This window comes from Epinephelus fuscoguttatus, linkage group LG3, assembly GCF_011397635.1.
Source record: "Epinephelus fuscoguttatus linkage group LG3, E.fuscoguttatus.final_Chr_v1".
NCBI classification, from domain to species: Eukaryota; Metazoa; Chordata; class Actinopteri; order Perciformes; family Serranidae; genus Epinephelus; species Epinephelus fuscoguttatus.
Genome location: NC_064754.1, coordinates 13,378,064 through 13,406,060, shown reverse-complemented (window position 1 = coordinate 13,406,060; position 27,997 = coordinate 13,378,064). Strand labels below are relative to the sequence as shown.

At 40.6% G+C, this 27,997-nt stretch overlaps 1 protein-coding gene across 5 annotated transcripts in view; it reads right to left on the bottom strand.

The window, feature by feature from the left end:
* LOC125885026 (teneurin-3) overlaps positions 1–27,997 on the bottom strand; it is a 409,411-nt gene that overhangs the window by 51,958 nt on the left and 329,456 nt on the right. For 3 of the 5 annotated variants that reach the window (XM_049570393.1, XM_049570405.1, XM_049570420.1), the window contains 8 exons: positions 25,874–26,005; positions 25,546–25,681; positions 21,652–21,795; positions 9,621–9,692; positions 7,865–8,042; positions 7,070–7,090; positions 1,638–1,762; positions 776–883 (listed from right to left, as the gene is read on the bottom strand). In XM_049570393.1, the coding sequence (XP_049426350.1) occupies positions 776–883; positions 1,638–1,762; positions 7,070–7,090; positions 7,865–8,042; positions 9,621–9,692; positions 21,652–21,795; positions 25,546–25,681; positions 25,874–26,005 (916 nt within the window). The remainder of the gene's footprint in view (positions 1–775; positions 884–1,637; positions 1,763–7,069; positions 7,091–7,864; positions 8,043–9,620; positions 9,693–21,651; positions 21,796–25,545; positions 25,682–25,873; positions 26,006–27,997) is intronic. The other 2 variants (XM_049570397.1, XM_049570413.1) reach the window with 1 other exon arrangement.

Here is a 27,997-nt window from a genome sequence, read left to right as displayed (position 1 = left end):
GTTTTTTTTATCTTGTGATATTGACTTACTAAAAATACGTCCTCACCCAGACATGGAGCGGTGATGTTATGCCAACATTAATACACTGACACTGACAAATGCAAGGTGGCCTCCAATTTGCATAAAATTATTTCAACCATCTTTATTGTCAGGTACATTATTCGACTGCATTTAACTCCGAGGTGCAAAAAACACAGTCACAGTTGGGAGGTACTGAAATCATCACTGTGGCAGGCTGGATTGTGTTGTTGCCAATTCAGCTGGAAATGGAAAAATTTGTGTGAATGGATGCGCGGAGTTGGTGCAGTTTTGTGAAATGAGCATTAACACCACGGGCAAAATTAGTCATAAGAAGTTTAAACTAATGAATATCTTTGAATAACTCCTGGATCCCACACACTCCACCTGCCAGGCTGGGCACATGCTCGTATCCTTTGCCCAGTGCCGGGGACTTCTGGCTTAAAATTCTGGCTGAAGAAGTGCGCCTTTCTAAGGATAAGGAAGCTGATGAGGTGCTTATGTTCCTGTTTCTAAAAGTAGAAAAAAATGAGCGTGTTGGCCAGTTACGACCAACTTTCAACTCTAAAAAATATGATACATACGGGCCAAGAATTGAGGTGGGAGTGAGTGCAACAGGTCAAACTTTGTGCCCTTGTGTGTCTAAACCATGCCTTCAGAGTCCTCTTCAGTGACGACAGTTATGAAACAGGCTTGAATAATAACCAACTGTGTTTATCTTGCGTGTGTGTGTGTGTGTGTGTGTGTGTGTGTGTACCTTTAGGTCCCAGTAGCTGTGCCTCTGTAGCTTTTCTTCCGTCTCCACATCGAGCTTCATCAAACGGGGGACACTGCTCACCTGTACCAGCTACTACTTCTCCATTACCTGAACACACACATTATGCATTTATCCCAACAGTTTCCTTCCTTTTTCCTTGCTACATTACAGACTGAGTCACTGTGACATCACACTAACAACAATAATCACATCCAGGTAGCTACTTGGGAATTGATTACAATAGAGGATATATGTAAATTTGGTAAGCTTGTCGATTTTTGTTTTCATTTTCAGCCATATTTCTAAAGTTTAAAGACACACAGTTAAACACAGTGGTCTGACCAATCCGATATTTATGCTGTGCTTATCTTATGTACTGTGTTGCTTTACTATCGTCTTTGATAAGCCAAATCTATTGGTATGGAAGCAAAGCAATGCACTGCTGCAGACGGGGCCACAACAAAATGTATTTTAACCACCTTAAAAAAATCAATGCCAGTGTTAGTGTACACTTTAACCAATCGAGGCTGCTGTCGAGCAACTCAGTGTTCTGTCTTAATTTTTTTGTCTGGTGGCTTTGATATAACAGCTTCAACTCTCCACTGGAAAAGGCTGTCTGACTGCAAGGTAAAGTGGTGAAAATACTCTAAATATAACTCACACTTCAACTGATATTGATTTTTTTTTGGTAGGCTTTTATTAGGTGGCTGAAAACTAACCAACTGAAGCAGCATTTGCACAGTGCCATTTGATTTTATGTATGTGAGGTGAGGATTTTCTACCCCATAGTTATGATATACAATACAAACATTAAAATTCCGTCTAAGAATTTCAATTATAGTGGATGTGTGTGAGTACTTACTGATGAGGTCACGGGCACCGCTAAGCATCTTGGGTCGGTAGATTCGTCGGGAGTTAGTATCCGACACATACAGCTGCCCTGTTACTGGGTCGGTGGCTAAGTAGTAACGGTGAGCAGGGTTGTTGCTATGGAAGCCAGCGACAGACAAAAGGGAAGGTGGGTAAAGAACAGGACAGAAACAAAGATATTTTGGGTTTAGTCATACTGTATCTTCAATAATGTCACTACCTGTGATGTCAGTGAATAAAACCTTTGACATTTAAAGAAATACACCCAGTTTTGATCACAGCCACTGAAATGATCCATTTGTCTTTAGTGGATTGCCAGCTTCAGATCACCCTGCTCACCCTTCACTACGTGATCCAAAGTTTGACAGGAGACATGAAGATGTATAAACTAACATCAAAGGAGACAAGCTGCCTTTTTAAAATAAAGTGTATGGGTTTAACAATTTGACAAGCAGGTTAAAAGCTTACATTGAAATCACCATCAACACAGCGGATTAACAATTTAGTTCCAGCATCATTATGATGGAAATGAAGGAGACTTTCTCGAGCTGATGATAATGAAGAAGTAATGAATAAAAGGAAAGTTGATGAACTGAAAGGAACTGGTGTTAATTTACTTCCAGTGGAGTACCGGGTGGTGTGTATGTGTGAGTGTGTAAGAGAGAGAAGGAGAAGCCTTTTTTAAACAAAGATCGCACTACAGTGCTGCTGCCAAGTCCCTTCTTTACACTGCCTTTGCATTTTTACACATAACCAGATGGTGGCATCATGCCACACCTGTGTATAATATTAGACAACATCGCAGAATCAAAAGTGGCATGACGGGTGTGACATGTAACACAACAGCGTCAGCTTCCAGTGTGACATATAACATATGCGTTGGCAGTGCTTTTTCAACAATAACAATGGCATAACTTGGCAACAGCAATCATTTACCATCCCTGTTATATGGTGGCTGAACTTGTTCTCTGCTCGAAGGGTAAGGGGCTCCCAAACCTCATTGTTTTTCCACTTAGAGGACATTTTCAGCCGCCATTCTCCTTCTTTCAGTTAGCTGCTAACTGCTACAAGCTACTCTTTAAACCTCCAATGTCGTCAAAAAGTCACACCCGTCCTGCCCATGATCCCTTCCTGCCGGCTATCCAGTTTATACAGACATGGTTTTGGCGCTAATACTGCCTCTGTTCCTGGCTGTTCCTGACCCAGAGGCAAGACAACTCAGTCCCCCAATTCTGTGATCGTACCTTTTACGTAGAACTGCGAGGTGGAACAATGGAGCGATACTCCTGTATTGACCAGGCAATGTAAAATAGGCTACAGAGACACACAAGGAACATACAAAGACAGACACCTGGCCCCAAGAACCACTCAGCCTTGCTACCGATTTTTCCCAGTGGTTACTCGCAGTATTGCAGCAAAAAAAAAAAAAAATCCCCTGTGGCCCAAAAAGCATTTTTCCCATAGACCACTATTATAAAAGAGACGTCTGTAAAACAGTTGACAAGACACCTCAAAGTGAAAACACGGCAATTGTGACTCTTTATATTAGAAATTTTTGATCCAGGTTACATATTGGTAAACTTTTCCTCAAGCCAAGAAAAGGTTGATGTCATCACAATGTAAGGTTGATGTCATCACAATGTAAAGTGTACTTTGCTCATGGGCGGGGTCAGTGGGACAAACCCGACCGTGCATATTTAGTGGGCTGCATAGTTTTAGAGAAAACCCAGAAGCTAAAAAACTTTTGGGAGCACGGCCCAGGTGAGCAATTCTCATTGGAGAATTTTGTGTCCAGATCCTATAATCATCCATGGCAGACATAGTGTGTTAGTGTGTGTGCATTTATGTGTATATCCGTGTACATTTTTCCAAGTCTTTTCTCTAGAATTAAATGTACTTGCCATATATGTAAGTGAGAAAGTAAGCAAGTGCATGTTTGTGTGTGTGTGTTGACAGTAGGTTGATCTGTCTGTCAGTCTGAACAAACCTGTGTGGGTGCGATGGGCCCTCCCTTGTCTGTGACACACTCCAATGATGCCTGCCACATTGTCATGTAAAATCCATCACACACACGCACACAGAGCAAGTGTCAAGTATTAGACTCAACACACGCAGGCACAGATATACACATATGCACTCGCCTCTAGCCATAAGTCTCAGTGGTTGGTGATAATCAGCAGATGATCACAGGCTGTTAATTAAGACGGCTAAAAATAGACTGTGTGTGTGTGAGATGGAGACAGTCTCTGTTTTTCTGCACTTCTGAGGCCCAGACGTGCTGAACAGCATGCCCTTTTGTTTTAATTTAACCTTTATTTAAACAGAAAAATCCCATTTACAGTGAAACATTTTTCCAGATTCAGGATACCACAGATAAAACCACTGTATCTGACAGACTACACAACAGTGAAAACAAATGCACAAATGGCGGAAATAAGTCAAAGAAGAGGGAGAAGTACAAGTGTAGTAAGGAGTGATGGATGAGGCAATGATTGAATGAGAAATGGATACAGAGCACAGGACAAGAGGTAGACTGAAGGAGGCAATAAATCACTGGGGGAGAGAAGGAATGGAAAAAGTGGGAAGGAAGTAAACTAAGAATCAGGAGACAAAGAAGGAAGGAATGTAAGGCTGTAAAAGGAGAGAACATGTAGCATGACGTGAATGACGAAAGGCAAGAAAAGAGGAATGAACTCAAGCGAGTGAAGAGAATGAAATAACAACAAATGAAACAGAGTCACGATGGTGTGAATAAGTAAACATGAAGGAAGGGCAGAAGGTAGAAAAAAAGCTCAGTGACATGACGAGTCCTCCTGAGAGGAAATTGTGTTTTAATTAAAGAGTGAAATTTAATTGAAACTACATTTGGAATGGGTGAAAAAAACATAATCCAATCATTGTGTCTTGCCAGTGGCAAAGAAGCCCCAGGTATGGTTCCGCTCTGTACGTGTATGAGGAGATATAGAAGAGAACTAACTGGGTTAAGCTTCATTTTCAGAGGAGAGGGAAGAGAAAAGGAGCAGCAGCAAATCCTAATGCTTCAGCCTGAATCACAGAAAGGGCATAGATATGTGGTAAAAGCTGGAACAGTAGATTTGATGGTAAACAGATTCTCATTTCAGAGGGCAGATGACCCCAGAAAACCTAATTAAACTCGGGATATACCCAAATGACTCAAGGCAACTTCATGTGTAAAGCTTTTTGTTGTGCATTTTGAGTTTATGATGCAGATATTAGTGGTGGACAAGCAACAAGTGAGAATATGCTGTTTCTCCATGTTCTCCTGAATGATACAGGAAGCGTTCTCAGATCTAAAGGACAGGACAGGACCTATTTTTCTCAGGGGTCGGTGCACACCAAGAGAGACGACAGTAAATATTGGAGTCACCTTCATCAGGTGGCCAAAAACAGAGTGATGTTGCACTGTGTCTGCTGGATGTGTAAAAAAAGCAACAGCTTTGCTGATTTGGTGACCAAAACAACTTAGCGGGATGCAGGGCCGATTGCTCTGAGACAACAAGGGAGGCTGAGCTTCCACCTAAAATTTCATAGAAGAAATGGTCAAATATGCACTATTGAATTTACATTGAAATAAGAATTTACATTGCATTAAACGTGCGCTAGGATGCGTTTCACATCATGACTATGATGTTCAAACGTCAGCTGTTTATCACCAGTTTTCAAATGAGACCACCCTGTCATACATTCTCGTGTCAGTACGGTGGACGCGGAGCCTCCAAGCATTCCTATGAGACTGCGCTGAGCAGGTTTTTTTCATGCAGCAAAGTGAGACAGTCATTGGATAAATGCCACAAAATCGCGAATGGAGTCTTCTGACAGAGTGCCGTCCGGAGTTCCTTATTTCCATAAGCGATATAGCTCATTTTCACCGTTTGTACAGTACAGTTCAGGTGTTTAAACCCATCTGGAAATCTTTGAGGTGTGTTTTGCTGTGGTTCTATGGCATGAGTGCTGTGGAAAAACAGCTTCAATTAAACATTTTTTAACTTTTAATTTAAATGATGAAGCTTTTGAAGTGGAGCAGAGTTGAACTATGTCATATACTCACTATTATTTACATCAACAACAATGTATGATTGAATATTATATAAAATACCAGTGTCTTTTGTATGTACAATCTTGATTTTGCACATTAGATTTATAATGTAGAACACTGCAGAATGATGCAAGCAGTTGCCTGTTTGAACTCACTGCAAATCTTTGGTCTGAACTTGGCTCTAAGTAATGGGGTAGAAGTATAAAGCACAAACTGTACTGAACACGGTACTTCTTTAAATGTATGCAGTTGCTTCCCACTACTGCAAGATATCACAAAGATTTCACAGTGATCATCCACCCAGTGGCTTCTGTAATCTAGATTATGCTATAAAACGTTAAAAAGTTTGTTTTTAGATTTCTAATCTAAGTTATGTGCAATTTATCATGTTTATTTGAAACTTAAGTTTGAAAGAGTACTCTGTTGCTTCCTGAAGCTAATTGCAATCACTCTGTTTTCTGTATTAAATCTTTAAGACTATGAATCACCTTGCATGATTTTTCAAAAAAAGGACAGTGAGGTTGAGGCTAGGAGAGGGACGGATGAAGAGACTGGAATATAAAACACAGATATAAGGCAGACCAGTAACCACAGCCAACACTTTCACCCCCCCATGTCTCTCCTTGCTAGGGGCTGCTGCTGACTTCATCTGAGCTGACAACAGAAGAATAGGCTCGATTTCGTGTGAACACTTGTCAAGATTAAAGAGGGAAAGAGAATGAGACTGAGGGAGACGAAAAAGGAAAAAAAAAAGGCGAGATGAGTGGGTCTGATTTGATGGTACCAAACATCAGGGCTATTTTTCTCCTAATTCTTTGCTTCTCTCTGCCTCGTTGTGCACTGCTGAGTCATACTGCAACATCACTGATTAGTAAGCAAATGGATAATTAAATATTTCCAGATCATTTTACTTTGGTGAGTCAAATGTGACCATGACGGACAGAAATGACAGCCAAAACAACAAAAAGTAAAACTCAAGTGAATAACCCTTCAGCTAGCTGGTGTGAAGGCTGTCTGGTTCCATATCATCCATTTGTCTGACCCATTTGACAGTTCCCTTGTCCCTGCATAATACAATCTGCAGCTTTGAGGCATTACCGGACTTCAGGAAGAAATTACATATGCAAAATTAGCTTGCTAACAGCTTTATCCAGATTGGTGTCTCACTGATGCTCTGTGAACCTGGGCTAAGGACGTCAGTATATTCAGATCTGAGAAATGGCATGAATGAGAAAAAGTAAGTTTTTATGAAAAGGAGGAGAGAAAGACGGAAGAAATGTGCAGACAAGAGTTTAATGCATAGGCAGCATAAATGGACAGTGGGATGAAAACAAGGTTAAAGGTTGTAAAGGATTAGTCACTCTTACCTATGTCTGAAATCTTTGTTTCTTTAATACAGTGAAAGCAAAGGAAAGAAAACAGAAGAAATACGAGTTAGTAGACAGATTGGTCTGTGATAGATATTAGCATAAAAATCACCAGAAAAGAGAAACTGACTAGAAAACAACAACAGTTAGAAGTTAGATTTAGAAGATGAATCATGCTTCACAGAAGTCAAAAGGAAAAAGATTTCAGTTGGCTATTAGACTTGGAGTTTTTGAAAAATGAGGACTCAAGAGTTTGCCAGAAGCATGTTTCTAAATTCAGAGCACTAAACCAGTGATCTTTTATCTTTTAGCACTTTGGCTAAAGAGTAAGTACTCGAATGTTAATTACTGTGGTGGCAAAGTGTCCAATCTGGCTATGCATCTATCCCTCTCTTCTTTTATGTTTTCAAGCACTTTTCAGAGTCATCCAAAGACCAATGATGAAGAGTTGAACAGTTGAGTGCAGGAAGAAAAGATGCCCAGAAAAGCTGAGACAGAGAGATGAATTCAGATTCTGGGTTTTAATTAAAAACCAAGGACTCTCAAGTCGATCAGTTCATTTTCATAAATGTTTTAGGTCATATTTTGTTTTACTTAAATCCACCAACAGCCGAGTATTTGCAGTGACCCTGAGAAACATGGATGAAATGGCTTTGGCAAAGCTTTCCTGTTAAATGGATCATGATGTCTCTGAGTGAGACCTTCAGCTCTGTGACACTGGGAAATGTATTCTCTGGATTAGGTTCAGATTCCTGATCTGGCAACAGCAGCCATCCTCCCTTGCTCCCCTCTTACCTCAGCTCCATGACACTGGTAACATTCCCAGAGGGGAAGATCCTCCTGATGTAGTTGAAGTCTCCAACGAAGATGCTGCCATCTGCTCCGCAGGCCAGAGCCAGAGGCGCCAGCAGCTTGTTGCCCTCTGCCTGCCCATTACAGCTGGGGCAGGAGATGCTGCGGCGGCGTCCATTTCCTGGGATAAGACATCAAAACAACTTTGACTGACTGCAAGATTTGGTTTCTGCTCTTTCCACTAAGACAGACTCACCAGCTGAAAGCTTATGTCATAATAATTGTATCCATCCAGGTTGTTAAACAATGACTGTTTACATGCATAAAATATTGTGTTGTGTGTCGCCAACTGCGGTAAAAACCCCAACTGAATGAGCTGTAAACTTGTCCAAAGAATGCTCCTGAAACCCAAATAATAACAGCAAATCCCACATGTTAATCACGAAATGCTTAATTTGGAAATAGGCCTGATTCCACATATCTCAACACTGATGCTGTTTACATGACCTGTATCAAATTTGGAATAATAGTGACATATTAGTGTGCATTTAGACTCTGTCAGTGTTGTAGGCCAAGCATCTGTTTAACATTTAAGTCAAAGAAAGACATAAAAACATGGGACAGATGCACTATCCAACATCGGAAAGACCTAGCGTTCTGTTCCCTTTGGGAATTCCAAGTAGACTGTGAGAAACTCTGAAGGCATCACGCCCAACAAGTGAAGCTCGATACTGGCAAGTAAAAAGATTCGGGAAGCGACAAAATGTGTCAGACCAGATGTAGGATTAATGCAGACAGGCACTGCAGTTTATAGGGAAACTGACTTTCCAAAATTGGAAGGAAAACAGTAATAAGCTGCAGTTTCTCTGAAAGCAGCTACAGACTTCAAAGAAAACTGACTATTGAATTCAATCCAAAATTTTGTCAAAATATATAAAGCCAGTATATTTTTCCAACAGGAATGTATTGCATTGATAAACAGATTGAGATTGCAGTCTTGGTGAGTGCATAAAGAAACTACATGGAGGAACTACACTGTATATATCAGTTGCAAATACCACTTACTGCAATTGACCACTGTAAAACAAAATGGAACTGTGTAGTGGCACCGACAGGATTCTGTTTTACATGCACACGAACATATGGCACAACAGCACGCACATACACAGTCTACTCAGTGATCAAGTGAGAGCATGATAAGAAGAGATTGATTCATGTTTTTTAGCACTGACATTATCGATACAACACCACAATACAGCTCTGATTAGCCTTCCTCCAGCATTTCAAACACCAGCTAACAGGACGAGGCTTTGCTTAGCTGTTGATTCAGCACCATTGATAGCTTTCCTGTCCACAGTAGACGTCCAGGCAAGATGCATATATGTGTGCATGGCTTCCTCCCTCTTAAAACAGCCTTCTCGAGCCTTAAAGTCTATCCCGAACATATGGCAGAGATAATATCTTTACATAGTAGAAAAACAAGTTACCTTGCCTCTCAGGGCTTCCGTAGAAAACATACTTTCACTAACTAAACCAGTTTTTTCAAGTGTTTCTGATCACTGATACAGTTTTGTAGTTGCCCTCTAGCAGATAGACTCAAAGATGTGTTTTTCTGGGTCCCATAAGATTCCTGTGACTCTCACACTTAAGCCACTGGAGCAAGTAAAGCAACATCACCATCCATCATGCAATGACATGATCAACACTGATCACAAATGTGCAGGCTCAGTCAATCAATAATATCTAAATTTATATTTACCCATGATGCTGCTGATGACAGGGGGCTGCTGGGAAATGAAAATGTTCTCACCGTTGCCCTTGTACAGTATACCTGTTGGAGAGAACACATGCAGATGAGATATAAAGAGCAGTGAAGAGCAGTAGAGAGAAAATGGAGCCAGACTAATTTTACTTTGCATTAACGTCTGTGTTGTGATTGAGAGTGCGGGGACGGTAGAGGTGAGATTTTATTAACACCGCTGCCATTCCAAAACCTACTAAAATATGGCACAGGTATTATCCTTTCACTAAAAATCAGATCTGGCCCTGTGATTGGGTCTCTCACTGATGTGGTATCCTCACTTGTTGATTGGACTACATTGCATATTTTAAAATGAGAGTGTTGTGATGTGGGGGGTGGATGTGTGTAAACACATGTCCTCATCTAAAGCAGCAGAACTTTGTTCATGGACTGTTATGACACCGTCTTTCTCTTTTCATTGTAAACTGTCTTTTCACTGCAGGGACATAATATACAGCATGCACACATTCTGTGGGTACATTTGTGTTGAAACACATGACATTTTCTCTCTTTTTCACCATGCAGCTCCTGGAGGAACATACAGCATGTAAGATTAAATGGATGCTGCTGCTGTTGCTCTGTGTGTATGTTTGCATGCGTTTCGCATTTGCGAAAAGAAGAAAACAAAATGGAAATTAGCTGCATTTTAATGATGATAAAACTTTATATCTGAACTCAGATGAAAATCAGTTAAATGCATTAGAATGTATATCTTCTGTTGTACATTTATTAAACTTAAACAACTTAAACTAAGACTACTGTAAAATGACCTATGCTGAACTCTAGTGAATCGAGAAAATAAAGTGTTATGGCGGCATCTTTGGGTGGCAGCTTAAAATATTTTGTTCACTAAAGGAAAAGTTTCATGTCATGTGGTCATACACACGTACAGAAGTCCGATGGTATGGTAATCTGGTTAAAATAAGGATAACTGTCAATAGTGTCATCTGACATAACAGTCGTATTGAACATTTGTAAATATACCTTATCACCCGATATAAAGCAGTTAGACTCAAACAAACAAGCTACAGAGACCTTAGCCAGCTTATAATGAAACAAACTAACATGAGTGCAGGCCTCTCAAAAAAAAAATGGAATAAAGTACAGTATCCACACACTGGACTCCAGGTCATAAAAAATGTATCAGCCTGAAAAAGGCAAAATTTCAATGAAAAACATTTCTAAATATATAAAACAAAATCAACAACATACTGAAGTGGATGTAATTTTCTTTTTTATTCAGATAAACATCCACTTCATTCCTGAACCAACTGAAATGGGTTTGGATAGCCCATGCTGGCTTCAAGAGCAAGTCAGTCCCCATAAACCCTCTTGTTAAAAAGCCCAGAAATAAACCTGTTTACAGCCTGGTACAAAAAATGTTTTTGCTCTCTATAGCTAATTTCAACATTCGTAACAACTGTAGACGGGATACATTTTTATAGAGCTCACACATTTAAATGGTTTTAAGGATTAAAGTTGCGCATAATTATGGGCATGGCTGTTTTGTGTGACATGTGCTGTCTGCTGACAAGTTGCTACCATGGCAACAATGTTGGTAATCATGGCGTAACCCCAGATTCACAGAATATAGGCATATCCTTACCTGTCTCTATAGACTGAATTACCATGACGTTGCTCTAACAACAACAACAACAACAGCGACAACAACAATCAGTTAGCATCAGCATTAGCATTATCACAGTGAACCATAGCTGTAAATACACCATGCTAACCAAGGTACCAGCTAGCATTAGAGTTAGCTCCACCTTCTCATCAAAATAGGGTCACTTCTGTCTCCAAAAATCCAAGATGGCGACAGCCAAGATGCTAAACTCGAGGCTTCAAACGGGAGTCCACAAACCATTGGGTGGATATGTCCATTTTTTATGCAGCATATAATGTATACTGAGAATGTATGGCAGGAGGGTCACACATTTGACCTGTAACTAGTGGCCAAAGTTACAATGTCTGAAGGGTGATACAGCCTGAATGAAACACAAGTATTATAGTATGTTGGTAGCCTCTTCAGACTGTCACTGTTTTCTTAAGGCTATGACGACTTATGAATAAATTGTAACGTAGCGCACTTTCCTATCATATGTAGTACAACTACTCCTGCATGTTGCTGAACTTTATAATTCTCTAATTATGCAGCTAATAAAGAGGAGACACAATATGAGTTGAGAGGAGGAGGAAGAGGGGTTGGGTTGGCTGGTTTGTGAGGAGGTTAATGTGAATGAGTGGTGAGAAGAAGAACAGAGGAAAAGAGAGGGATGCACTCGTTCTTCAAAGTGAGACATCAAAGAGGAACCTCCTGCGGTGAGCTGAATTATTAAAACTCTGCTGCCATCTTGGAAACCAGCCCACATTACGCTACATGCATGCATCTATCTATCGACGAGTCTATATTCTACTCTTTACATGAATGTATAGCAAACTGGGGATACGCCCTACAATTTGAAGTTCTTCAAACCCAGCGTGGCATATTGCTATCGGCCCCTAAATCCCATATCAGTTGGTTCCCTTCCCGTCAGGTTATCTCTATATCCCTCTCCTTCTTCACTCTATCCTCCTCTCCTTCTCTCCCTCTTTCATCTCTCCCTCCATTAGTAGGTGTTGATTGATCAACAGAGGCCAAGCCAGCAGGGTTCCACCCATGCTGTGCTGTGGTCTACACAGGCAACCAACTATTTGCCTGACTGGAAAAAAAAAAAAGTATGTGTGCATGTGTAGCGATGCAGGGTGGTGAGAGAGACAGAGAGTGAGAGGGGGGTTCTGTAGAGAGAGAAAGGAGCATCGAATTTTCCTGCTGTGTTAAAAGAGACAGCAGTGAGGCTTTCTCACACGGCTTTCGAGATGAGTGTGTGTGTGGTGTGTGGTGTGTGGTGTGTGTGTGTGTGTGTGTGTGTGTGTGTGTGTGTAAATGAGTACATTTGACCTTGATCTCAAAAAGAGTCAATCTCAAAATCTAAATTCTTACACCCTTACCACACCCACTAAGGGCCCTGGCACACTGATCTGACCTCAAAGACCTAGTCCCACCAAGGTCAAACCCATTTGGCTCATGCCTTCACTTGCACACCATATTCATTATTCAAAACACATTGCTGGAAGACAAAACAAACCTGCTGTCCATTGTAACACCCTTGCGAATTATTTTAGCTATCACATGCTTGAAAACAAAATTGAGAAAATGTGTTTTCAGCATGTTTCTGCTTGTGGAAGAAGAAAAGATGCGAAGGAGGAAAATAAATAAAGAATGCCCCAAAATGGTGAAATGACTGATTCGTTAGACTGACTGCTCTCTGATGCTGACTGCTTCTGCAGCTGATTTAACAAGGCGAGTTGGCTGAGAGGCTGCTGATAAGGGCAGACTGAAGCCAACTGTGCTGCAAAACCTTCAGGTGTGGTCAGCCAAACACAGCCTAACCATGCCCGAGCCCGAAACAGCTAACTGTTGAGTTGGTGTATCAGGGCTCTAACACATACACACACACACACACACACACACACATACATAATTATGATAACAACAACAGCACTTTACTCTGTGATGATGGATCTAATTGATGGATCTTAAGTCATACATGCTGACAGCCACACATGCATACACAGAATAAACAAGGGTTAATGGCAGTCAAATAATAAGTGACACGCATGCACACAGCATGTATAATGTATGAAGCAAGCTGAATAATGACTGTAGGTTGTCAGCACTGGAAACCAGTATAATAAATGACCAACAGCCACTCAGTGGAAAACACTCACAGTTTTTATAGAAATAGTTACTCATGGCCAAGGACAAATATGAATCTTTCAGGTTTAAAAATCTGTCTTCTTTCATTTTGTACCAGTGAATGGCTTTTTCCTCATCTTTACTGACGACAGGGGTACATGTGAAATGAATTCTGAATATTTTTTTTTAATTCACCACTGTTTCATTTATCATGTATTTGGAACAGAAAAATATTTCTTCTCTGAATTTCTGTTGCCCGAAGAAGTTGAGGGTGAGTGAACGCTTCTGTAAATAAAGCCTGTTATGTGAGAGGTACCCCAAGGTAGTGTACCTGTCCCCATATCTTTCTTAATTAATGGCATTACTGATAACTAATTAACTTCCACTTCTTATATACTAATGTCTATTAATAAAGTTAACCCTTCACCACAGTAAAACAGTATCAATCCCTTTAAGAACAAAAGTTATGTTCACCAGACATCCAATCATGGAGGTTGAGAGTTTTAGATTTAAATAGTAAGACAAAATATATTGTTGCATATATAATTATAATGATAATTCTTACATACATTTTTATTTTAGACTTTTCTCTAATGAAATGGTCAAATGAGAGAAAATCAATTTCTGACTGAACGTGTCAGAACAGGCCCTCACACCAAGATGACGGTCGGCCGTCGGTCAATGGTGGGCCGTCAGTGAGCGTCAAGTCGACCTGGTGTGTCCCCCATAGTTGCCTCTTATCACCCCTTGTCTCCTCTTGTTGGCCATTTCTTTTAGAAAATTCAGTAAGTTGAACTGGCTTTGCCAATGGCACAGCCCGTTGTGCATGAAATCCCTCTGATTGGCAGTTCAGCCCATGAAAAGAGAAAGTGAAGTTGGGAAACAAAGAGCTAAAGTCAAGAGGGAGTGAGACCAAAACATACTTGTTTCACTATCAAATAGTTGACAGTAAATAAGCTTTGTTGTTTCAACATTGAATAGTGCTGTCAATGTGCTAACTGGCTAACTAGCATCAAGACGGTCTTCTGGTTTCCCTTTTTAATGACAAATACAGACTTCTGTCGTCTGCTGATGCGGGGAGTTATTACTCTCATACAGATGTAGAACGAACCTGCTGGTTGACAGTCGGCTGTAGTCTTTGCGGTGTGTTTACGCACAACCTTTTGGCCGGGATACGGCAAAGTCAGGCGACACAGCAGATGATCTTCGATGCCGCTAGTTCTCTGAAGTCAGTTTGGTGTGTCTGGGCCGTCCATGACATGCAATTTGTGTCAAGGGGTGGGTGTTGTTTAGCATGAATGAGTCAGCACTGAATATAAGACATTAGTAGATCCCCTCTTGCATACTATCTGGTACAGTCAAATATTAAAACAACTAAAACACAGACATCTAAAAGTAAACCTGTTGTTGATTGTGCTAGACTTCACTCTCGAACACTTATCATCTTCTCACACTGTGACAGTCTGAACTAGTTCAGGCAGGAGAAGAAGACTGGCTCTGATGAAGCGAAGTTTGACCTTTAATATTAAATGGCACAGTCTCTGCATACCTGTCAGTTATTTGAGCAGGGTGAGAGAAATGTGTAGAAGTGTTATTAGAGGGAGCAGGTGTACAATTGAGTCAGTTACGCGGAGGTTACTTGCATTTATTGAAGTGATAGGTTGTATTTTCCTAGATTTTTTTTAATTTCTTAAGGCTATTTTGTTTGTGGGTTTGTTGTCTCATGAAACTCAACTACAAAAACTTAAAACTAGGATTTGTGCTATGTCAACGGTCAGAAAAAAACAACACATGTTAAGTTGTATAAAGTTCAGTAATTTTTATTTACTGTCCTGGAAAACAGCAACACTTTCTCATGTTCTCTGGAGCAAAGCGCTAAAGCACCCTGACTGTGGCTGAGCTGCTTAGTGTCTGAATAATAGAGTGCAGTGCTTTACAGGGCAGCTTACACACTTACACTTACCCAGTCTCTCTCTGTGCACACACACTGATGTATGAATACACAAGACAAACATGGGCTTCAAAAACTCACAAGTACACTTGAATGGAAATCAAACACACGCATGCACACACACGCACACGCACACACACACACACGCTGCACAACATCATCACAATGCATGCACATGGAAGCAGACCCTCTGCCCCTGAAAGCCCTCCACACACACACTCTCCCTCTCTTTCATCCAGTCTTATCGGAGTTGTTCAGCAGTGCTCACTACTCAGTGCTCACAGATCACACAACACCAGGTGTGTGTGTGTCTGTTTGTCTGTCTCTGTGTGTGTAAAGGTGTGGACGATCCTCTACACAAATCCGGTGTGTGTCTCTTTTCCGCTCTTATTCTCTTTCCTGTGTGCATGTATTGTTTCTCTAATCTTTTATAAAATCCTGTTTATCTCACTTCGTTTCTGTCTTTGTCTTTATGTTTGCTGGTGCCGATCCTTTCCACAATAAAGGTGGAAAAATATCCACTTACTGCTTTACGGTTTACATGAAATGGATTTCTGAAAAGTTGTGCCAAATCCACACCCTCTCTTTAGCACTGATCCTTTTAATGGTGACACAGAAACTAAAAGTTGAGATGGCTGATATTTTAAAAGTCACTGTTGCAAAAGAGAAGTCAAATTCGGTGCTTAATAATAGAAGGAAAATTTTAATAATGAACCAAACTGTCAGAGTTTTGTGATGTTATTATATTTATCTTGTTGTTTTATGTTACTTTGTAAAATGGCACTGCTCCTCAAAATATTTACTGAGCATTCATTAGCATTTAACATTTAATTCTTTCTGTTCAAATTAGGCTCCAAACAAAATTAATCCATGATGCTTTGCTAAAAGATAAAACACGATGAAAAACTATTGTGTAAGCCAATTCATTAGTTGATGTTGTTTAGTAAAAGTTAGCACTCCTTCTGATTTGATACAGCTATATAAATGAGAACGAAGATACAATCAAACGAACAAAGTGTGCTTCCTCATTACCACGGTAACTGGCTTTAAGATGCTGTTTATCCTGTTTTCTGCATCAAAAGAAACAGAACAATGTTCTGACTCATCTCTCCTCCTCTATAGGGCTACATAACATCCTCTGTAGGAAGTTAACTGGTGTTTACTAGCTGAAAATGTTTTTAGATTTTATTTAACATGACAGTTGCAGAAATTTTGTATAGTTCAAACCACACAGACTTCTATTTTACAGACGGAAATGTTACAAGAATTAGTGTTTACATGTGTGATGCTTTTGCACCATACTTAATATCCTCTAGGGCCCCCTGAAAGTCAAAAATCTGAAACATCAGTTGGAGTCCCCTCAGTCGACTGAGATTCTTCAAGCAAGCAAGCAGTCCTTTATTTATTTATTTTTGGTCAGTCAGTGTGCACGTCTTAAGACATTGTGGTCCCCAAATTTAGCTGCAGAGTGAGCACTCCCCGCTTATACGCTGCTCTCTGATACAGGCAGCTGCAGACCCAGAGCCAGAGCGTGCCTGAGTGAAGCGGAGGAATTTGTCTGCAAGAGGGAAGGCTTTGCCTAGTCCAACTTGGAGATAACATTATATTCTGCCTTCTGCTTAGAAGTGATATGTAGTGTCTGCAAAAAATGTTATTGATCAGTTACGATCAATCCTAAGTGCTCTATCGTAGGCAAATGGACTTGCTTAAGTTTCTTAAAGACATTTCATCTCTCATCCCAGAGGATTCTTCAGTTATAACTGAAGAGTTAGAAGTTAGAACTGAATAAGCCTCCTGGATGAGGGGTGAAACGTCCTCAAGAAACTTAAGCAAGTCCAGTTGCCTACGATATAGCACTTAGAATTACCACGACTTGGATGACTGAGAATCTTCGCCAACATGTTACGATCTGTCATTAGCATAGTTGACACACTTTAGCTCAGAGGGCTCATTTGGCTAGATTACTATATAAACGTTGTCGTCACCCTGAATGTCTCACCGAACTCTATTCAACCTCTCAAACTGTATGCGGAAAAAAGTAATAAATAGTAAAATATTTATGAATAACAGCCAAATCCAATGACATTATTCTGAGTTGAGTACAGCACTAATATCTACCAGTCTTTCAGGAGGCATTCAAATCAGAGACCCGGGCCACTCGAGCTCAAAGTCCTGTCCACTTTGGAAATCTGCACACTCTAATCTCATCCTCTAAACTGCATGGCCATGGGTGATAAAGTCGGAAGCAGGAAGGAGAGAGTTGCTCTTGACATTGTCTCCTAAATATATAAACAACAGAAGGCACAATGTGAAGGTAAACACCAATGTATGGCCTTGGGATCTTGCAATCAGAGCTCTTTTCAATGCTGTAGCAACAACATAAACAAATGTCATACATGATGACGTAAGTGCACTCGGGTATGAAACAACATCGCTGATGTGAAAGCTGAGTGTCAGGGGTGAGGGGGCAGTTGTACTTGGGCTTACTGTGAATCAGTTGTGCCTTATGAAAATGTCCTAAATAACCCAGAGAAAGAAAGAGACTTTAAGACTCTTTGGTTACTTTATGTTATGTGAACCATCAATTGTGAATGAACGAATTAATAATTCAGTAAACGAATGTAAATCAGTAAAAAGAGAACAAAGCTGCCTCACTGCCATTTTTATCCAAAGAAAAATAGGAAGATAAAACTTAAATTTGAATATGAGACATACAGTAAATAAGAAAGTGACTGGTCTTCCCTGTCAAAAGATGAAAACACAGAACAAGACACAATGAAATCACTGCCAGACGTCAGCACGCACTGTGCAGGCATGAGATATCCAAATGTAACACATTGTCTCATCCACATCATTAGCGAAGCTACAAGACAAACTACAAAGAAAACACAGCAGGAGTGTTTGATGGTCTCTCCCTCTCTCTCTCAAACACAAACAAAGATGAGATGATTCTATGTCCATATGGTGTGTTTTAGTCTCAAGAGGACAAACACACATTCTGCGTCACAGTACTGTCCCTTCAAGACACAAAATCACACCCACAGAGGCCAGTGCGCATATAGACAGAAAATCACAAATCACACCTGCATTTCAAATGCACACACACACCCACGCACTCACACACACTCAGACACACACTCTGAATCGGGTGACAAGGTGTTGAAAGCCCAAGAGGACTGCAGGGAGAGAGGGATGAATAGCAATGTGATGGATGGGGTGACAGATAGAGGACAGCAAGGAAGGGAGGAGGAGGAAGAGGGAGGGGGGGTTTATAAAGTCAAAGTGCCTTTAGAGCTGCAAAATGCATTTTCTAAATATGTATCTATTCTTATATGAACCACTTCTTGAAAGGCGGGCTATCTGAATGGAAATGAATCTCTCGCCAGTCTCTTCAGATACAGGCGATCGATGTAGCTGTAGGCGATTCTGTAAACAGCACCGGAGTTACAGTGATGCATCCTTTACAGACCAGCCGCTTTAACACATTACAAATATGTGTTTAAACAAGGAAAGGATTCACATTTATGTTAAAATGCATGCAGATGACCTGGTGACCAGTGTCTGTCAAAGTGTACAGTTCTGCCTCTCACAAGCTCAGAGGTAGTTAATATTAAGGTACTGAATAACGATCTTGGTATCCCAATCCAACTGTGGTTACTAAATTGGCATGAATTAGAGCAGTCTTCAATGTTTTTCAGGGCAAGGACCCCTTAGCTGAAAGAGAGACAGAGCAAGGACCCCTGCTACATATATTGTATAAAATTGAGTTGCATATTAAGCTGGACAGATGGAGGTTGTCGGGCAGACGGCCATATCAGCCTCAGGCTGCTGTCTTGACCTGCATCTGATTTTCAGGTAGGTGAGACAGGAAATGCAGCTTTCACAAAAACAGGTTGTTGGAAAAGGAAAAATATGTTGGATATGTTAATTTGTATTTCAGACATATTTGAATTTGTGTTCAACAATAAAACTTTTAGAAAAGCAACAATAAGTTGGAAACCCCACTGCAGCAACTCTGAGGACCTCCTAGGGGTTGCGGACCCCCCGTTGAAGACCCAGGGATTAGAACAATTGCAGGAGGGGCACACATGATCACAGGGAAAACAATGAGTGGGAAGAAAAAAAAAACAGGTCATGTTCACTTCTTGATTTTTCATTTGCACAACAAAAACATATCTCATCTGGTCTGAGAACGCCTTGGGGGTCCCTCAGGAGGAGAGTTGTTAGGGATTGTCTGGGATGCTTTGCTTGGCCTGCTGCCTCCGCAACCCGGTCCCGGATAAGCGGATGAAAATGGATGGATGGACAACAAAAAATAATAGGAAGCATGCAGACACTATTTTGACTTTGTTAATAAAATTCTACTTGAGTCCATTCATGAGATTGCGCAATAAAAATTGGTTGTTCAATCAATGCATGAGCCAGGGAGGGAGATGGGCCGTTCATTCTTCTACCACTTTCTTTTTGCTTCCAAAGAGGCATGTGAAAAAAAAAAAAGTTTGGGAACAACTTTTCTACAAAATAAATAAATAAATAAATAAATAAAATAACATCCATCTTTATTTTATCTGTAAATTAATCAGAATAAACATTTTTATTTGTATGGGTTTTAGATTCAGTTTTCAATTCCAGTTTATTTCTCAACTGTTTTCAAGGTATGCTTATAGTTTAATTTAATTCTGGAAATTAGCGATTTTTAAGAGAAAGTGCACTGTCAACAGCATTAGGTGACTGTAGGTGTACGTATATTTTATTTTGGCACCAAATTTTCATACATTATTTGCTCATAAACAAAAATACGCAAAACTCTTATTACAAGTGTATGTCTATGTGAAGTTTTTGATATGACTTCACGTTTTAACAATGAAAACAGTTGTGACAAAGTGGAGATAAATAAATATTCAATTCAAGCAGCAGGAGTCCATCAGCAGTCAAACGGTCAAAATAAATAAATGACAGAACAAAACCACAGCTATCTAAAAGTGTGGAGCAGCATTAAAAAATCAGTGAGCCGTCCACATGCTACTCGGTTTTGGAGTCAAAGAAGGTCATCTCTCACCTTCTACTGTGGACCTTCTGTCAGGTTCAGTTCACTGACATGAAAATGGATGTAAGACCTGACCTCAGGTCAGCTTTGTGAAGGCACTGAAAGGTATCTGGTTGTTGAGCTTCTCTGTGGATGTGTGGTTGTCTTCATCTGTTTTCTCTTTTTTAAGATCTTGCCTATGAACAGTTTGGCAACTTACTGGTTTTAATCTGCTTTTTTAAGCTGTTAAATTCATTTTATACATACATTTTTTTCATTTTGTGGATATCACTCTGAGATTTGGGATATTTATTTAGTGTTTTTGAGCTGGTTCTTGTTAACAATAAAAACCTTCTGCCAGCAAATCTTAAAATCACAGCACAAACAAAGACAGTGGTGATGAGTTTTTTCTTTCTTTTTGTAAATTAAGAAAATTAGTCAAACTAATCCACGAGCAGATTGAATTTGTAGTTTCTGTGGCAAAGTAAAGTTATAAGTTGGACAGAATCCTGTTTTCCCATTAAAAAAAGGTAATCTGATGTACCTTCAAACTGGAATGTTCAATATTCAGTCAACACATCTAAATCCTGAGGTTTCATTTTATTATTTAAATATAATCATAATAAGGAAAATACAGAAAATAATTAAAATAATCGGGGAAGATAAGATGACAACATGTAAAAACAAGCAAGCAAAGGGAGGAGAGATGACAGGGAAGGAGAGTGTGTATAAGATGAGAAAGCCAATGTGCGTGTGTGTGTCCAAGTGTGAGTGTAAGAGAGAGAAAGGGAGGGAGAGATGAAAGGCTGGCAAAAATACCACTGGGCAGCTGGAACAAATCCAAGACGCCAACGAGGAACTCACACACACACACACACACCCCCTCTTAAATTCTATTTCCTCCGCTCCGTCGACCAAAGCCTGCATGACAACAATCGCTTTGACACGTGCTGAGATTAACATACTTTTAAACTGCTATTAGCTTTGTCCTATATTCCAACATATAATTAACCAGTTAATGATGTGGAGAGAGGGAAAGAGGGGGAATATGAATTATATTTTGAGCTTGTTCACATTTAAGTAGAAAATGAAACTCTAAACCTTGGCTGTCACGTATAAACTTCAAATCAAAATATTAGTCTCAGGTGAATTAAGAAATGTTGTGTATGTATGTAGTACTATGTTTGTGGTGTGGACATTATGTGTGTGTATGTGAAGAAATAGCAGCAGTATGAGAGCACAGGTCATGGTTCAGTCATGTTATGGCACCTACCGTTTTGCACGTCCAGGATGTGATGTTTATCCAGCGTCCATCCTCCCATGTTGGAAGCATCCAGCTCGTAGCCTTGCAAAATGGCTGTTCTCTTCTCCCACAGGATGAGGTCCAGGCAGGACTCGTATTCAAACCCCACGGACACTATTAGACACACACAGGGCAAGGCCAGTTATTCAACTCCTCTCTAGGACTCTGCTCGTCTTCAGACCAGACCAATTGGGAAAGTTGCTGCTGTGATTCAGACCAAAGCAAACAGACAACAGGTTTGAAAACATGGTGAACCACAGAGTTAACCTCCATTTGTCTGCTTTTGTAACATCCACTGACTCCTGCTGGTGCTTCTCGAAGGGCCTTCATTCTCTCGTCCAACACAAACACACACACACACACACACACACACACACACACACACACTTCGACTTTCTTCTTTGTACTGAAAAAGTACTTGTCAGGCCTGTCTGCCTGTCTCCGTGAGGTACAACGCTTTAACGTCAAGGGGTGGGATACTTGCCAAATCAATCGTGCACACACACACACGCACGCACAGTGCTCTGCTATGCCAAGTGCATTTTCTGCCATTTCCATTGTGTGAACTGGCAGCAACAACAGCTGTGTGTGTGTGTGTGTGTGTGTGTGTGTGTGTGTGTGTTAAATTTAGAAGAAACAGGGAGAGGAGATGGAGAGGAGAAAAGAGGAAGGCAGGTAAAAACTGGTAAAAATCAAGGGGAGTACGGTGGCCTGGAGGGTCAAAACACAAGGGCGTGTTTAGAAAAAACAATGTTGTTTTATCTGAAATGTTGTGTTTCATGAAATGTTTTGTTTGTGAGATGTTATGTTTTCTGAAATGCCGTGTAATGTGAAATGTTATGTTTCCTGAAATGTTGTCATGATTTCTGAAATGCCTCTGTGTTTTGACCCTCAGGGCCACCGTAGGGGAGGGATAGATGTTTGGAGAGAGGGAAGAAAAAGAGGCAAATACGAGGGATTAAATGGATAACCTTTTGGCTGTGTTAGAGCATCATGATAGGTGTTTTGTTTACCAAATGTTAACTGGGTAATTATGAGGCAGTATGAAATATGAAAAAACATCCTATTAGCAAGTAATGAGCTGATGGAGGGGAATAGAGGATGAGCTGATGTGTTCTGGTCTAAAATTAGTTCACAGCAAATGTTTGATGTGACGCAAATGCTTACAAAGTCAATGGAGAGATGCAGGTGAGCACCAACAGACTAAGCTGTGCAGTTGCCCCCCTGCTGAATTCAGCTTCTACATTTGTATCACAGCTCTGCTTTTAACAGTTGCCAGACATGCACTCCAAATATTCTTGTGGTTACGCTACCTTATTATAACTTATGAGCACCAATTTCAAGAGTGTTACAAAACATAGCAGTAAATCGTCTTTATGTTCCACCCATTAAGCCGGGCTACCATAAGTAATAACTCACAGAGGAGTACGTCTGCTGGACTTGTCCCTCGTAAAGGTGTCAAAGGGGTTAGCATACCCATTATGTCCAAGCCATTTCCCTGTCAAAGCCTTTCCTGCAGAACCTATTTGAACGTAGCTGTAGCTGTGTGCAGCTTTATGAACGTTAAGGAGTAGTCGGCGCTACAGGAAAATCCCTCCTCACCACAGCTACTGTGCACAGCATGCTGTCAAACTTTGATAGTGAGACACCACAAGAGTTTTTTGTTTTGTTTTGAATTGGTGCAATTTAAATGTTTTATGCATTTTCTCTCCATCTGTGTCATACATCAGCTGTTATTATTTCCATTTCCCATGATTCCCAAAGTGCACTCCTTTCAAAAAGAGTAGATATATATTAGTAAATAATGAAATGGATCTAGAAGTGCAAGTTTCACTGCCAAAAGGGCTAAAACACACACACACACACACACACACACACACACACACACACACACACACATATATATATATAGTATATATAGCTCCTCTTCAAAGCTTTCTGTCATGGATGTTGTTTGTTCAGAGAAGGCTGCCAACATTACTTCACTTCCTGATATACTGTATCGCCATAATTGTTATGTGCTTCACTGCATTTTGCAGACACACAACCATAATTTCTGTCAACACACACAGCCAGGAATGTGCACAGATATTTTAAGGGGCCATCGGCATGTACCTGAATGGTGTAAAACATGGTCATTTAATTAACCACAACTGAATTCATTCATTCATTCATCTTCTAACCGCTTCATCCTCTTGAGGGTCGCGGGGGGGCTGGAGCCTATCCCAGCTACATCGGGCGAGAGGCAGGGTACACCCTGGACAGGTCGCCAGACTATCGCAGGGCTGACACATAGAGACAAACAACCATTCACGCTCACATTCACACCTATGGACAATTTAGAGTTATCAATTAACCTAGTCCCCAATCTGCATGTCTTTGGACTGTGGGAGGAAGCCGGAGTGCCCGGAGAGAACCCACGCTGACACGGGGATCGAACCGGCAACCCTCTTGCTGTGAGGCGAGAGTGCTAACCACCACACCACCGTGCCGCCCCACAACTGAATTTCAATTTGTAAATTGTTTGAAATTTAATTGGAATTTAAAAAAGAAATCTGCATTCTGTTAGTGTAAGTTAACATTTAGCCAATATCCAAAGTAAATTTGAAAATGGACCTTTTGGTCTGCATTTATGCAGTCTACATAGAGCGTTGTGTTTTTTGGAAAATGTTCTGTCACCTGAATGAATTCTTCAAAGAACAATCAAATTATGCAAATATTGTGCTTGCCTTACTTCACAGCAACTCAATAATTGCTGGTGGTGCCCAGGAATTAGACTGTAGTGTGCTAGTTTTGTACTGCATCTTAAAATATATATCAGAAACAAAATGAACACATAGGATTTCATGAACATATTTTCTGGCCTTACTATCCCACATTTTACTTTGACTATCAAAAGTATTTTAGTTGGGGGTGACCCTCACCTGGTAGATTGGGGCCCCATGTACTAAGACTAAGTCCTAAGCAACGGCTCGGGTTCCATTCAGACCCGTGGTCCTTTGCTACATGTTGTCCCCCCTCTCTTCCCTTTCCTGTCAATCGTAAACTATACTATCAAATAAAGGCAATAAAAGCCCCCCCAGAAAAATCTTTAAAAAAAAAAAAAAAAAAAGTATTTTACTTGACCACCAGACTTTCATACTGTCGGTCGCCACAGCAAGTACTCCCAATGACTGCAAATAAGCAGGTGGTTGAAAGCAAGTTAACCTGAGTATAGGAAACTTGTAGCTGTGCAGTGCAACTTCCACAGTCCTGTTGATCACTGATCATTTGAATCTTCATCACAGCTTTTTATGAAGGGGAGAGTGTTACTCATTTATGGTGTTTAGTCATATTCCTAAAAGTCCAGGGATTCAAGCCAGTGACCGTCAAGTCACACCAATTAGCCTCCAGGCCTCTGCCTCCATTCCGTCATATAAAAAAAGCAGCACCACGCCAGTTAATTGTAAAATCATGAGGGAAACCACAGTTTTTTTTATTGCATTCCCACTCTGTGTTGTAAAAGAGAAGCTGGTATACTCGTCTACAAAACTCCGCTGTGAGACTTTTCACACGGACGTGCTGCAGATCACACATTACAGCAATTTAGCTTGGCTCCCGTCACCTTTGGGAATGATTTTACAATTTTACACATGCCATAAAAGGTGTTACATGGTCAGACCCCTCTGTAGAGTTGAGTAGCCTCAGATTCTCAGAGCAGGGACCTTTGGCTGGTCCAAGTCAAGGTTGAAATTAAACGTTTGTTGCTGATGCTCCTCAACTTTTAAACAACCTTTCAAAAGGCCTTAGAGTGGTTAAACCTGTGCACATAATAAAAGATACATGTTATTTTTGTTTTAGCATTGAAAGTAGAAGCAAACTCACCAACTGCCTCGGATAGTCCATAGACACGCTGACCATAGGCGTCTGTCTTGTCCCAGATAAAGGTGTAGGACAGATTTGGTTGGGCCGGGAACCATTTCTGGAAAAGGCGACCCACCACTGCCACCATCAGGTGAACCTAAAAAAAAACAAAACAACAACAACGAAAAAAAACCAGCACCAGACACAACTTAATTCAGGTTAGGGTTCCACTGATATAGAGCACTGATGCTGAGAAGTTGTTAATGATCAGCAGTCTGTATTGATATGCAGTCTAATATCATGGTGGCTTTGAGGAAATTTAAATATTACATTTTATAAGTTATCTTACCTTCATCAGGTTGAAAGGTATTGATGACTGTGTCATGGTGACTTTGAGGACCGGTTTATATCCCGCAGCTCTGGAGCTCAGGTAGATCAGGTTTAGATCACTGCCTGGTATTGAGGTTTCTTCTTGTAAAACCTGCAGAGAGATAAAATAACACAGAAAACACATCAGCAACGAACACTGTTTCACTATCTCAACTAATATCTGAAGCATCCTGTTTGAAGGGAATGGGTTGCTAATTAGCATGCAGCTTTTTATGACTGCTAGCAGCGTTTGCGGTGAGAATACTCAGAAGAGAGAAAAACAAACATGAAACAATCTGGGGCCATGACAGGTGTGCATATTTAAGACTGTGGCTACTGTCCGACTCAATACAGTGAAGTCTATGTGGCAGAGCTGTTCCAGATAACATTTTTAAGCACTGATGAAATGGCTGTAAACAACATTCTGGCTATGATATGAGCTGTAGCTGTATTCACACTGGATTTCTCCTACTGACTTCATTTTAACTGTGCATAAAAATATACAGGACTACAAAAAGGTTAATAAAAAGATAAATTCATTTTGACACTGACAACGATACCTATCAGCCTAATTTTGCATCTCCAACTAAATCATTAAGATTACACTATGAACAGTCAGCATATTGTTGTGCTTGAAGTGGCATCACATAGATAGTGATCATGTTAAGTCTGTGTGGGGAAAGAATCATACTGGATCATAACTGATCTGCAAAACAAGGCTGCTCTACAGCTGCTTTGTATTCTGACATAGTCAACAATTTAGTGAGTGAATGATTACACTTGCTAATTTTTTTGGCTAGAGGCAACAGTTTTGCCTCACCATGGCAAAACCCCACAAAACAAAACATCCATCCATCTATTATCTGTAAGTGCTTATCCTTTACAGGATCGCAGGCTGGAGCCAGTTAGGGCTGACACTGGGTAAGAGGCGGGGCAGGACTGACACAGAGTGGCAGACAGCAATTCACGCTTACATTTGGGCCTATAGGCAATTTAGAGTCAATTAGTGTGGCCTGCAAACCCACGGTAACATGAAGAGAACATGCACACTCTACAGCACTAACTGCCTCATCACCCCCTCCCCTTCCAACGCAAACAAATATATATAGACAGATTTATATAAAGCATGTAAGATAGCTGTGTGAGAACATGGTAAACCAGTTGGTAATGGAGTCTGGGAGCACTTGAGACATTCTTTCAAGTATTGCTTCTAGACCTGAGGGGGTGCTTGCGGCATAAAGTCCACGTCACCTGTGCTACATCTTTGAACGCCATCATGTTAATATTTTATTGGGTGCACTTGCAGGTGAAGGACAAGCAGAAGGACCACTCTGATTTAGATCACAACACACACAGGCACACAGAGACATGCATATGACACCTTCTTGACCTTTTGTCACCCATGCGGAGAGATCGTCTTTTACTTTCAAATCCACCTCTTTGCTCTCTGTTCAGTGTTAAATGACATATAATCTTCTCTGCTTGTTGGAAAAAAGAGGGAAATAAAATGATTGAGGGGACTCATTTACAGGTGTATGCCTAAGTGGGTTTAGGTATGCATATTATCTAAGCAGCATATGAATGCATGTGTTTTTTTCATCTAAGATGGTGCGTGTTCCTGAATATGTCCTTGTGCTGAACCTCAACAAGGGGAGCCAGACTAAATCACAGTTCTATCAGCGGGCAGACACATAAAGCAGAGGACACGCAACATGTCTCAGCGTCACTGATGATGTGGGATCACTGAGTGTCAACAGTGGGATGACTGAGAGTTGTTGGAGGAGAGTGAGGGTAGCAGCATGGCATCAGACTGGCAAAGTCACTGAGAGAACAAGTAAGACGTGCCATCTTTAAACTTCATCAAGAATGAACGAAGAACTGTCTGGGACACTGAAACTTTAAGGTCTAGTTTTAAGAATTTAGTGGTGAGGTTGCACAACTGAAAATTCCCCCATGTGCCACATGTGTAGAAAAACTGGTGGCTAAGTGAAAATGCCCTATCTAGAGCAACAGTTTTATTTGTCCATTCTAGGATACTGTAGAATGACATGGTGGACTTTGTGCAAGAGGACCCGCTCCGTATGTAGACATAAACAGCTCCGTT